The 14,326-nt window shown below is 46.0% G+C and overlaps 1 protein-coding gene across 5 annotated transcripts in view; it reads right to left on the bottom strand.

Moving 5' to 3' along the window:
• The window catches only part of zmp:0000000660 (arf-GAP with Rho-GAP domain, ANK repeat and PH domain-containing protein 2), a 494,698-nt gene that overhangs the window by 183,379 nt on the left and 296,993 nt on the right, over positions 1 to 14,326 (bottom strand). For all 5 annotated transcript variants that reach the window (XM_038791442.1, XM_038791438.1, XM_038791439.1 and 2 more), the window contains exon 16: positions 6,174 to 6,318. In XM_038791442.1, coding sequence (XP_038647370.1) covers positions 6,174 to 6,318 — 145 coding nt within the window. The remainder of the gene's footprint in view (positions 1 to 6,173; positions 6,319 to 14,326) is intronic.

Here is a 14,326-nt window from a genome sequence, read left to right as displayed (position 1 = left end):
AGAGGGGGATGTCAGCGACATGCCAGCAGGTACACAGCCGATTGGAGGAGTCCCAGAGGCTATCAGCACAGGAGATAGTGCCGGCAATGCGTGGCACCGAGGCCAACACTGCAAGTGTAGCGGCCGCAGTGGAGAGACTGATGCACAATGCTGGCAGCATGAGTGGAAGTGTCCAAGGCGTGGCGATGATGCACAGTCGTTGGGAGGGTGGTACAGGGAATGGGTGGGGATGGGGGGGATGGGTGGGGTGGAAGAGGATAGGGGCAAGGGGGATGAGGAGGGGGGAAGGAGGCAGGGGGAAGGGGTCAATGACAGATGAGGCCACGCAGGCGAGGATGAAGGCCTCCCTGGCCCACTGGGCTTACTGGACGCTCGCCGCAGCTGCCTATCCTCCACCCTCCAGCTGGTCTGACAGATTCTCAACCTCCTCCTCGGAGGTGGGCATATGTTCCTCCACCTCCAGCACATCACACCCCTGGTATGTCAGGCTGTGGAGGGCACAGCAGACCACCACAAAGCGGGAGGCCCGCTGGGAGGTGTACTTCTGTGTGCCACCAGATTGGTCAATGCATCAGAGCTGCATTTTGATGAGTCCAATGCACCGTTCAATGACAGCCCGGGTGGCTGAATGGTCCTCTGGTCCTCATTGTATCGGGTCTTCACATCAGTCACCAGCCTCTGTACTGACGCCATTAGAAAGTTCCTCAGCGGGTACCCCTTACCCCCAAGAACCAAGCAGCCATCATATTCCTCGAAGATGTCAGGGATCTTCAAGTGTCCCAGGATGTAGCTTGTCATGCACGCTCCCTGGGAAGCCTGCACACATGTGCATGATCTTCATGTGGTGGTTGCACGCGAGCTGGGAGTTCAGGGAGTGGAGCCCTTTCCTGTTAATGTAGGGCACCGCCTGACAGCCCAGTGTGCGCAAGGCAACATGTGTGCCATCTATGACCTCCTGGACCTGGAGCATCCCTGCTGCTCAGGCATCTTGTTGGGCCTGGTTCATGTCAAAGTTTATATAGTTTGTTGCCTGGGCAAATAAGGCACCCGTGACCACGGGTTGTGAGATGTAGCTTGTGAGACGCCACACAAGTCCCACTCGAGCCCTGGAATGTTCCTGAGGTCTAAAAGTTAAGAGCTACGGCGACCTTGATGCCCACTGGGAGTGGGCATCGTCTACCTCCATGTGGTGCCAACTCTGCAAGGACTTAGTACAGGTGTCGCACAGTCCTTTGTAAGGCAGTGCCTCTTGCGGCACACACTATACATTATCTTTTTGAAAGACCAGTAATGCCTGTACACCCTAGATCATCGTTGGCCTCCTCCTCTGGGTTCCTCCCTGGCCTGATGGGCAGCCGGATTCCTCAGGGTGTGGGGTGGGATCCTGTTTGTACGAGGGATATGGCGCTCGACTCATCGATCGACAGTTCCAACCCGCCACTGCAAACAAATGCACCGACCTCCTCAGAAGGCAAACACGGGACACAACCAACAGAGTACCCTTCATCGTCCAGTATTTCCCCGGAGCGGAAAAACTATGACATCTTCTTTGCAGCCTTCAACACGTCATCGATGAAGATGAACATCTTGCCAAGGTAATCCCCAAACCCCCACTACTTGCCTTCAAACTACGGCGCAATCTCAAACAGACCATTGTTTGCAGCAAACTACCCAACCTTCAGAACAGCGATCACGACACCACACAACCTTGCCATGGCAATCTCTGCAAGATGTGCCAGATCATCAACATGGGTACCACCATTACATATGCGAACACCACCCACCAGATACGTGGTTCATACTCATGCAACTCGGCCAACTTTGTCTACCTCATTCGCTGCGGAGAAGGATGTCCCGAAACGTAGTACGTTGGCGAGACCATGCAGACACTGCGACAACGGATGAACGGACATCGCATGACAATCGCCAGGCAGGAATGTTCCCTTCCAGTCGGGGAACACTTCAGCAGTCAAGGGCATTCAGTCTCTGATCTTCAGGTAAGCGTTCTCCAAGGCGGCCTTCAGGCTGTGCGACAACGCAGAATCACTGAGCAGAAACTTACAGCCAAATTCCGCACACGAGTACGGCCTCAACCGGGACCTTGGATTCATGTTGCATAACGCTCACCCCCCACCATCTGGCCTGGACTTGCGAAATCCTACCAACTGTCCTGGCTTGACACAATTCACACATCTTTATCCTGTGATTATCCCTCTCTCTCGTTGCTCCGTCTGGGGGACCTGTAGACTTAATTACCTGCAAAGACTCGCATTCAATGTATCGTCTTGCATCATTGATTTTGATATATATATGTTTCTGGAACCCACCTCTTCATTCATCTGAGGAAGGAGCAGTGCTCCGAAAGCTAGTGATTCGAAACAAACCTGCTGGGCCTTAACCTGGTGTCGTAAGCCTTCTTCCTGTAATGATGATCAGAGCTAAATCTTTTATCTCTTTGTGTCACTCGTTTATCTATCTTATCATAAATGCTTTATTCATTCATATAAAGGGCATTTCCTTTATTTTTCCCACTGCTATTATTTGCATGGACATTATTTTCTGATGCACTATTACATTTCAAACCGCTGTCTCATTCTGTCTCACCGTCCTTGTTTTTACACAAATCGCCACACTGTTCTATTGTTCTGACTTTTCCCTCTTGATTTCTAAATCGCCCTTCACCTGAACTCTCCCTTCCTTTTAGCTTAAAGCCTGAGACACAGTCCAGTGCAACAGGACACTGATCCCAGCCAGGTTTAAGTGTAGCCCATTCTAATGAAATAGCTCCATCTTCCCAAATGCTGGTAGAAATGCCCAGGAATCGTAATCCTTTCTTTCCTCACCACTTTCTGAGCCACACATTTAATTCTCTGATCTGCTCGAGTTACAGTAATTGACCCATGGTTTAGGAATCAATCTAGAGATTATCATGTTTTAGGTTCAACGTTTTAACTTGGACCCTAGCTCCTGCTGCAACAAGTTGGATAAAGGTTGGCCCAAGTGTGAACTGATTGCTTCTCCCACTGCCTGCTTCCTGGCCCTGCCACACATTGAGAGGAATTTTAACCTCAAAGAACCATGGGCTGGATTCTCCGTCGGCCAGACTTTCACTTCATCAGCAGCGCAATCGCGCCCGCGGATTTCCCAACGGCGTGGGGGTGACCACATTGGGAAACCCTATTGGCCGGCTGCTGGGATGAAGGATCCCGTGCTACATGTTTGCAGTGGATGAAGGAATGTAAAATTGTTGTTTTTGTTTTAAATGGGCCAGAACCCTATTCCAGTTTTAAAACCAGTGAAAAACCTACTCACCGAACTTGGAGATTTCTGAATGAGATATGGGCAGCTCATTATTGGTGCAACTGGTGCCCTTGCAGAAAGCTGGCACATGTATGATGGGCTAAATGGGCTCCTTCTGTGCTGCCACTATTCTCTGATTCCTCAAGACCTCGCAGCAAAAATTCATATCTCATTTTACTGATAGAGGTATTAATACAGGTGGACAGAAACGTGGTCAAAATGCCAGTTTACAAGAGGCATCTATCTTCAAGGAGGAAAGAGGTCGAAAGGCAGACCGGTTTGGGGAAGGAATTCCAGAATAAAAGAAAAAGTGGAGTTCAAAATATTTCAAGGTGGCCTTCACTGTGATGCTGGTTTGTAATTGAAAATCAATCTGATATACAGACAAGCGTGCGTAACAAGTTCACACACTGACTCTATTAACTGCAAACACGGTCTTGTGAGATATCACCACTTTTTTACGGAGAATCAATCCCTCAAATATTGATTGAATTTTAAAAATAACAGGCTGCCAGTAATCTTGTTAAGATTTAAATGCATTGATACACACTCGGCGCCGTAACGTCTCCTGGAGTTGCACAAAAATTGCTTTGCAGCAAAGGAAAGCCTATTTTCTCTTGTTTCTGCATAGATGACAGATTTATGCACTGCAATTAATGTACATAATACTGGAGGTTCTGTTATAATTTGGTGGCAAGCTATTGGGCTAGACTTTCACTCTCATTGTCCAGGTGGTATTTTCACGTGGTGCATTGAAACTTGGGTGGGTTAAAGGTCGGGGGATCCACTCTGACACATTCTCGCTCAGGCACTGACGACAAAAATCAACCTATGGTTTCTACTGAAGCAACATTGGAAAGATTGGGAATGAAGCAGCACAAAGGGTAAAATTTGCTTTGTTAGCATTTCTGCGTTCAATATTATCTTACTCTCCTGCTGCCAAACAACATTACCTAAAAGTTGAATGTAACGAGATACATATAGAATTACCAGAGTTCCTCTGTTTTCCTTTAGTATGTGAAATTAAATCAGCTTCCATTCAAATTTGATTCTTTCCTCAGATTGGAGGACTTTTAAATGCATAACTGAAACACACTCTACCTATTTAATTACCACCTTCCAAGGTTGTTGGGCTTTCATTTTATATGAGATATCACTGAGAATTCAATTCTTTTTTGGCATCTTGCAGAAGGTTCATTAAGTGCCTGTAACAGAAGAATTTCTCCCACCTACTCCCACTTCAAACTAGAGCAATTTAGTGGCCAATTTTCAGAAAACTCTATACTCGGATTTCAATAAAATCTATCATCCAGGAACTCGCCAGTCTCCATGGCATTACCACATTCATCACTAGCCTTCCTTGGCCCTTTTGAGGGGGTTGTCCATTAATGCTTAATGGTGGGCTGATTCATACTTAAAACAAGTGCACCTTTCACCATCTCTCTCATTGTTGTTCTCAAATGTTCTAATTCAGGGAGAATTCAATGAAACTAAAACAGAAAGTACTGGACAATCTCAGCAGAGAAGGAAGCTATCGTGACTCTTTGGCAAAGCTTCTTTCTCCACAGATGCTGTCAGACCTACTGAGATTGTATAGCATTGTGTGTTTTTGTTTCAGGTTCCAGCATCCACAGTAATGTGCTTCAATCTTAGAATTTAATGAAACCCTTATATCGCTTGGCTCCTGAAAAGCTGTGTGACGCATCATGACTGATAGATGCCAGGAGATCCCACTTCTCTGGGGCTGGTTTAGCTCACTGGGCTAAATCACTGGCTTTGAAAGCAGACCAAGCAGGCCAGCAGCACGGTTCGATTCCTGTACCAGCCTCCCCGGACAGGCGCCGGAATGTGGCGACTAGGGGCTTTTCACAGTAACTTCATTGAAGCCTACTCGTGACAATAAGCGATTTTCATTTCATTTCTGGGATTTACCCGCATCGCCATGCCTAGCGAGATCCAAGACGATCTTGCGAGATATTGAGATGCAAATCCCGCCCATTGTGGGCATGGTCACTTTCTGACAAATTGGCATATTAGAGTGAGACAGCATTGTCTCAGAGTGAGACAATATGCATTCCCGAGATCTACCCAAGGCGTGGGATCTAGCCCCCTCACCGTGGAGATTGGGCAAGCGTGTTCAATACTGATCTCCACTAATGGTGACCAATGGTACTTGTGGGCATCTCCCAAGGGATTGGAGTGCTTGCCCTCTGGGCAGGGTAATACCCTGGCACTGCCCGTGCCATTTGGGCACCCTGGCAGTGCCACCTGGGTACTAGCCTGGCATTGCCAAGGTGCCCGGGTGGCATCGCCAGCTGAAAGGAGCACTGGCAGAGTACCATGCTGGCACTGCCAAAAAGCAAGCAATTTTTGCAGGGCGGTGATCGGGTCGAGGTATGCCCTGCGCGGGTGTGGAGGACAGGAATCTCCTTATAGTGAGTTGGGGGGAATGCGGTTTGGTGGTCACATCAGGGGCTCGAGCGATTGGGGCGTCATTGAAAAATTCCAGCAAGCAGAACTCTTCAGTGCAGAAAATGGGGCTAAGTGTGGCATCGTCAGGAAGTGCCCCGCAGAGGTATGGTGAAGCTGAGGCCACAATCAGACAGCCATGATCTTACAGAAAGGTGAATCAGACTTCAGGGGTCAAATGGGCCACACCTGCTCCTAATTTTTGCATTCTTGTGAAATAGAAAACCTTTAAATGTCCAGAGTGAAAGGTAGCAGACCAGGGCAAGAAACACCCTCATTCAAATTAGCAAATCTGTTTTTTCTTAAAGTATTAAGTCCAACAGAATCGAGCCATAAGAATGAATTCTGTGTGGATCTAAACCCCGTGTTTCAACAAAGGGGTGGAATTCAAATGTCTTACTCACCCAGCACCCCACGTAAAATCAGACTTGGCTACTCCTAAGCAGACTACTTCACTGATATCAATCCTCCCATTCGGCGTGGCTGATTTGTCACTTTCATAGTAACTGAGAAATCCACCTTCCAGGGTACACCATCGCTTGTGGAATTCTGCAGACAAGAAGCACAAGCTCATCAAAATCTGAATACTGATCATGACCACTTCCCTCCTAGCAGACCTGCCTGGAGATTTACAATCCATTCAAAATAACCAAAGATTGTTGACTGTAGTCAGACCTATAGTGGCTTACCTGGTACCATGCTGACAGGAGCAATTACTTTTGTCACAACACTCCTCAACATAAATAGTCAGTAAAGTTTCCACCTAAGAACTGCAATAACACTGTCAACAGCATCCTTCCACCTGCAAAACATGACGCGTACTTAGCAAACAGGCTTTACCTGCAGATACGGCCAGAGAATTGCCAGGTCCGTGACTGCACATGCGCATGGCGGCGGCCTGCAGCGTGCAACATGGCACAAGCTGGGCACAGATCCGACCTGCCAAATACTGTCCCCCAGTAACCCTCCTTGCCAACCACCACCAGTGGCCCCAAGCCCTGCCAAAGCCCCCCCTGCCCGCAGAACGCCCCCCCCCCCAACTGTGGCGGCGCTGAACTCAGTCCGTGGCCACCATGCAGTGTTTACAGGAAACAAATAGCATTAGTGACCCATGTCGTCAGAAACTCGGCCCATCGGGGGCGGAGCATCGGGGAGGGCCTCAGGTGACGTCTTGAGGCCGTCCAGACGGCGTGCGGCGTACTCCCCGAGTAAGGCACTTTTGAAGGGCGGACCATCACAAAAGCGGCATCGCCCCCGATTTTGGCGCAAACGGGGATTCTCCGGCCAATCGCCAAACACGATTTCGGCGTCCGGAGAATCCCATCCACTGTCATCAGACAGTCTGCTTTTTTTCCTGGTGAACCTGTTCCCCTCAACCACCAAAATCAAACGCAAAATGGCGCAGAAGCTGGAAATCTCAAATAAGCAGAGAGAATGCCGGAAACAGACTGCAGATCTGGCATAATCAGTGGAGAGGGAAAAGCGGGATGTAGTCAGTCAAGTCACACATCATCACGCCGGCAGGTGAATTCAACCTCGGCTCTTGACAATCGGGGCACCATTTTTAACAGTGCCCCAATCTCAAAAAGATAATATTGGAACAAACCCTCCACCCATGGAAACCCCCTGGCACAGGCCTGGAACCCCCAGAACCTCCCCCTGCAGCCCCACTCCCCAGCACTGTCAGGGTAGTGCCAAGGCACGATCCTCTCCCCTCTGGCACCCCTGGTGAGCTCTGTTTCCAGGTTCCCCTTTGTCAAGACCTGTTGTAAGCACAGCCACCATGACTTCACACCGGCGGGGAACAGGATAGAGCGGGGAGGCTCACAAAGTGACCGTTCATGGCAGGAACCTGATCACTTTATTGGCGACGAGGAGGACAATCGAACGGGAAAATGCTTCTGGCATGAAAGTTGTTTCGGGATTCCCCCTTGATTCTCTGCCCATGCCTGCTGAAAAAGGGGTGGAATGCCCCCCCCCCCCCACCCACCCACTCCCCCCCCCCACCCACCCAACAACAGTAGCATCTCATACTACCAAAAGCAGATTATTCAGTCGCTCAATTTATGTTTGCTTGTGTGATCCTATTTGATCACACGGTCTGCCTATAAAACAATAATGACTATACTTCAAAAGTAATGAATTAGCTGGGAAGAACTTTGAGAGATGTCACACTGAATGGAAATTCTTTCAATAAAAGTAACTGATATTCAGTGAGTTGAATAACATACAATACATACAATTCTTCGAGTGGTAGAGAATGGGTTTCAGCTGCATTGCACAAAAATCACCAAGTCTGAAACCTGCTGAGAGCAGTTTATGTATGAAATGTAATCTGCAAGTTTATTGATGCTGCTGGTCTTGATTGTGCTATATTACTAACATTTAGGTATTTGGAAGGATAAATTCTGATATTTAAGAACTACATCGAAAGCCATGATAAATGTACAATTTGGTTCACACAGATTTTCATTGCTGTGCACCAAAATTGCCAATTATGAATTGCAACAAGTAATCAACTAAAGAGGATGTAGAGAAAAAAGAAATAACAGGGCCTCAAACTCATGCAGTGCTACACTTCTGATCTAAGCTTCAGTCTTAAGCCCTTCAACATTTGGGCTATACCTCATGCAAGATATTCATTATGTGCTAATGTCCACTTTGAAGGCATATGTTCTCAGAATTTATAATGGCGAGACCATGCAGACACTGCGACAACGAATAAACGGGCATCGTGCGACTATCAACAGGCAGGACTGTTCCCTTCCAGTTGGGGAACACTTCAGCAGTCAAGGACATTCAGCCTCTGATCTCCGGGTCAGCATTCTACAAGGAGGCCTTCAGGAGACGCGACAACGCAAAATTGCTGAGCAAAAACTTATAGCTAAGTTCCGCACGCATGAATGCGGACTCAACCGGGATCTGGGATTCATGTCGCATTACATTCGGCCCCCACCAACAAGCCTGGACTTGCAGAGGCCTACCGACTGAACTGGCTTGGGACAATTCACACCTCTTTAACCTGGAGTTACCTCTCTCTCTGCATCTTTGATGATTTGATTGCCTGCAGGTGCTCGCATTCCGGGGCATCTCTGACTGTGTCTATATAAACATTTCTGGAATAAGCCTTTCCATTCACCTGAAGAAGGAGCCGTGCTCCGAAAGCTCGTGTTTGAAACAAACCTGTTGGACTTTAACCTGGTGTTGTAAGACTTCTTACAGAATTTATAAGATATTGCAGTTTGCCCAAAAGCTCACTGGTTGATATTTTATGCGAGATATTAAAATAAAATTAAATTAAAATAACCTGGCCTGATACCCAGTACTTGGATGTTATAATCTGCATATGGGTATATATATATTCTAATCAGGTAGTGGTGGTACAGTATCAATATACCCATAGTACCTCAGGTCCTAGTCCTAGGTCCAATCATCGTCAGCTGCTACATCATTACCTTCCATCAAAGGTCAGAAGTGTGGATGGCGGTGGCACACTGGTTAGCACTGGGTCTGCGGTGCTGAGGATCCGGGTTCGAATCCCGGCCCTGGGTCACTGTCTGTGTGGAGTTTGCACATTCTCCCCATGTCTGCATTTGGTTTCACCCTCACAACCCAAAGATGCGTTGGTTAAGTGGATTGGCCATGCTAAATTGCCCCTTAATTGGAAAAAAGAAAAATAATTGGCTGCTCTAAATCTAAAAGAAAACAAGTGGGGATGTTCGCTGATGATAGCACAAATGTTCAGCACCATTCATGACTTCAAATACTGAAGCAGCCTGTATCCATGTGCAGCAAGACCTGGATACACTTGGGCATGGGCTGATAAGTGGCAAGTAACATTCATACCACACAAGTGCTAGGCAATGACCATCTCCAACAAGAGAGAATTTAACATTGCTCCTTGACATTCAATGACAGTTTCATCACTGAATTCCCCACAATCAACATCCTGGGGTTTGCCATTGGCCTGAAACTGAACTGGACTAGCCATATAAATACTGAGGATACAACTGCAGGTCAGAGACTCAGAATTCAGTGGAGTATTGCAACTCTCCAAAGCCTGTCCACCATCTAAAAGGCACAATTCAGGAGTGTGATGGAATACTCTCCACCTGCATGTACGAGTGCAACACCACCAACACACAAAAGGATCGACACCATCCAGGATTCTGTGATTCTGACAAAGCAACCCGCTTGATTGGCATCCCATCCATCAACTTAAAGATTCACTCCCTCTACCATGAATAAATACTGGCAGCAGAGTGTATCATCTGCAGGATGCATTGCAGCAATTAACCAAGGCTTCTTTGACAGCACCTTCCAAACCTGCAATCTCTACCACCTAAAACTATAAGGGCAGCAGATCCATGGCAACACCACCACCTGCAAGATCCCCATCCTAATTTAAAACTATATATCATTGTCTCTTCAATGTCACTGAGTGAAACGTTTGGAACTCCCTTCTTAACAGCACTGTGGGTGTACCAGATGGACTGCAGCAGCTCAGGAGGGCTGCTCAAGTGCAATTAGAGATGGGTCCTTGTTCCTATCCACAAACTTTGTGTGACATCTTGCACTGGAACTTTGATGCAGCTCCTTCTACAGGGTATATGGGACCTGTGAATGAACAGGAAGTAATTGTGTCTCCTTACTCATACTGAAGGCACATCAGTGAATGACTATAAGTTTTAACCAGAAGATATCAGTTCAACTATGTAGTTCAATGTCTGAACCGGTACTGAAAGAAAAACAAAGAGAAGGGATGAAAGATAGGAATTAAGAGGGACAAGACGTCAAAGAGAAAAGTAACAAAAATATTTTATTGTTCAAATTTCCAACAATGTTTAAAACTTGAGGATGGACGCAGAAAATGCCTTTAACCGGGCGGAGTGGAACTATTTGTGGGAGGTGTTAGGACGGTTCAGGTTTGGGCGGGGCTTCATTGATTGGGTTTGGTTGTTGTACCAGGCACCGGTGGCGACTGTACGAATGAATCGGCTGATGTCGGGCTATTTAAACTGCACCGAGAGTCAAGGCAAGGATGTCTTCTCTCCCCGCTGCTGTTTGCAGGTGGCACAGGAATGGGAGCTGTTACATAAACTAAATTGGACCTGGCTAGTGGAACAAATGAAGGAGGACTTTCGAAGGTGTGACATGCTCCCTGTTATGGGAGAGGTGCTTTTGAAGCACACGGCTTGTTCCCCAGGTGTAGTATTACAATTATGGATACGTGGTTTTTAAAACAAAACAATGTTTATTCCATGAACTCAAATTAACCTTTTAAATAAACATTGGATCTCTTAACACCCCTTACTTCAAAGATAATACCTAAACTAATACAACACTACCTAATCCTGCAAACTGTTCCTTTACACATCCAAAAGATTTAACAAACCATTCAAACAGAAGCACATTAGATTTATATTCAATACTGACACCTTTTTACAATTCCGATTTCACCAAAGGATTAAGAGATAGTCCTTCATGGCAGAGATCACCAGAAATGCAGCTCACAGCCACACCCAAGCTTTCTTCAAACTGAAACTAAAACTCTCAAAAGCAGAAGTGAGCTTAGCTCCCCCCCCCCGTGACATCACTTCAGTAATATGATCAGCTTTATTTCTTAAAGGTACATTTCTTAAACATCTAATTCTTAAAGGCACTCTCACATGACACTCCCGCTGTCACTGGCAGGGAGAGTACAGACAGTGAAAATGATGGTCCTACTGAGATTTCTGTTTGTTTACCAGTGCCGCCCCATCTTTATCACAAAGGCCTTTATTAAATGGGTAAATAAGGTGTTTTCTGGTTTGTGTGGGTGGGTAAAACACCGCGGATGAAGAAATTGCTGCTGGAGCATAGTTGGGGGGAGGGTGGGTTGGCACTGCTGAACTTTAGCAATTATTACTGGGAGGCAAACATAGCCATGATTAGGAAGTGGGTAGCGGGGGGTGGGGGTATTGATAACAATGCTGGGGGTATTGATAACGGCACTTCTGCTGTTCTCGCCGGCCCAATACTCCACAAGACCGGTGGTAGTGGCGGCCCTGAGTGTCTGGGGGCAGAAGAATATGACAGTGGAGGGAGCATCGGTCTGGGCTCCAATTTGTAACAATCATGGTTTGTTTTGGGGAGGCTAGATGTGGGCCTTCGGTGATGGCAGAGAGCAGGGATCAAGAGGATGGGAGATTTGTTCATGGATGGGAGTTTTCCCTGTTTGGGGGATTTAGAGGAGAAATTTGAATTGCCGAGGGGGAATGGGTTTAGATATCTGCAGACAGGATTTTTTGTGAAGGCTGGTTTAGACCTTTCCGCTACGACCGCCACGGAGGATACAGGATAGAGTAGTGTCTAGAATGAGGGTGGGAGAGGGGAAGGTCTGGGATATCTACAAAAAACTCTTGGGAGTCGGAGGTAACTCAGATAAAGGAGCTAAAGTCCAAATGGGAAAATGAGCTGGGGGGGGTGGAAAGAGAGAGAGAGAGAGAGAGAGAGAGAGAGAGAGAGAGAAGATAGAGGTGGGTCTGTGGGCCGATGCTTTGAGCAGAGTCGACATGTCCTCATCATGTGCCAGGCTCAGCCTCATAGAATTCAAGGTGGCATACCGGGCACATGTGACGCTGGCCCGGATGAGCAAGTTTTTTGTGTGCAAAGTGTGTGGGAGGGCCAGCAAACCATGTCCATGTGTTTTGGGCATGTCAGAAGCTTAGGGGATTCTGGCAGGGATTTACGGAGGTCATGTCCACGGTGCTAAAAACAAGGGTGGTGCCGAGTCCAGAGGTGGCAATTTTTGGAGTGTCGGAAGATCTGGGAGTCCAGGGGGTGAGGGAGGCCGACATCTTGGCTTTTGCCTCCTTGGTAGCCTGGAGACGGATATTGCTAGCGTGGAGGGACTCGAAACTCCCAAAATCAGAGATCTGGGTTAGCGATATGGCTGAGTTTCTCAGATTTGAGAAAATTAAGTTCGCCTTAAGAGGGTGACTGCGAGGTTTTGTCCGGAGGTGGCAGCTTCGACTGCTTCAGGGAAAACTAACTGTCAGCAGAGGCAATAAGAAAAGGGGGGAGGGGGAGTTAGGCTATTTTCTCATTTTGGGTAGGTGGGATTTGTTCGGGTTGGAGATGTTTATATTTATATTTGTACTGTTTACTGTTATTATTATAAAATTATACATACCTTAATAAAAATGTTTTACAAAATAAATTACTAAAATTTGAAGAAATGAAACTCTACATTAACATTAACAAGTTAATTTTATAATTGAGAGGTTGTTTACATGTAATTAACACACTGTTAAAAATGTACTTCCAATGAAATGGACTAGACCTAGCATTTTCTCGCAAGTTCAGTGGGTATGGATCAGTTAAGTATAGCAACGTCAAGCCTTTTTTATTAATTTATTAATAATTTTATTACCAAGTCTCTGGGCGAGATGTCAGTGCATTACAACTTATGGATGAACACAGAATCTCAGATGACAAGCTTATGATTCCCGAGTTTAACATGTTTAACTGCACATGTAATCACTAGTAGTTGCTGTCAGATTCACACATTAAGAATCCTGCCTAATGTGTCACTGTTTGTTACTTCTTGATAGGAAAGAAGCAATTGCAGTACATTTGACAAATACAAGTTTCACTCTACCAAAATTGCATCTGTAACGCTTTGCAATGTACATAAACTAACATGAGTTAGCTGACTAAAGTTGACCTGTTTTGTATTAACTTGCTTCAATAAATGTTCAGCTTAACAGACCAATATTCAGAAATTGGAAGTCCTTTGGATAGGCAAAGTACTTTTTATAAATAATGTTTGGAGAGCAGATGTGGGAGCATCTGCTTTCTGAGCACTTGATACACTTGCTTCACACAAGACTGAAGTTATACTCCACATAGAAAGTCTCTTCGGTCATTCCAAATTTACTAAGATATCATTCAACAGCACTTGACTGCAATGCATTCTGGAACCTGATTGAGATCAATATGTTGTGCTTCATATTGATGGAAAGTGGTTTTGTGCATTAACCTGCAAGTAGCAGTGTAAGTGTAACCTAAGGTGAACTTTATTCGCTATTAATAGGATCACCTTTCTGTCCTTGTAATGTTTAGTTAATTAACAAAGCTACAAACTGCATGCCTCAGCAAGATCATCAACTTTGTTTTCTCACAGGTTGAAACAGGACCTCTGAAGCAGAATCCACCCTTTGACCTCTGTCCTCATCTTTCAGAACTTCATCACAAGTCGCCATTTTGACCTCATCTCTGTATCGTGTTGGCATATTTTTGAACATTTCTACAACAGGTCAAGAAGCATTACTTATACATTATTAATTTCTTTCAACAATGAACTGAATCTATGACCTAAAATGAAAATGTCAAGGAAGCACAAATAATTTCAGAAAATGGTTTTATTTTTCACAATGATCAAAATCTATGAATGTAAATGTATGAACACCTGTTTTTAATGGCCTAGGCTTTCTGTATAAACCCCCAAACGCCCACCAGTCTCCACTCCCTCTCCATTGAGTACATCTCTGACGAGGTGTGCAGATTCCCCATT

The sequence above is a fragment of the Scyliorhinus canicula genome, chromosome 3 (genome assembly GCF_902713615.1).
Source record: "Scyliorhinus canicula chromosome 3, sScyCan1.1, whole genome shotgun sequence".
Taxonomy (NCBI): Eukaryota; Metazoa; Chordata; class Chondrichthyes; order Carcharhiniformes; family Scyliorhinidae; genus Scyliorhinus; species Scyliorhinus canicula.
This window is presented reverse-complemented; position numbering and strand designations above follow the sequence as displayed.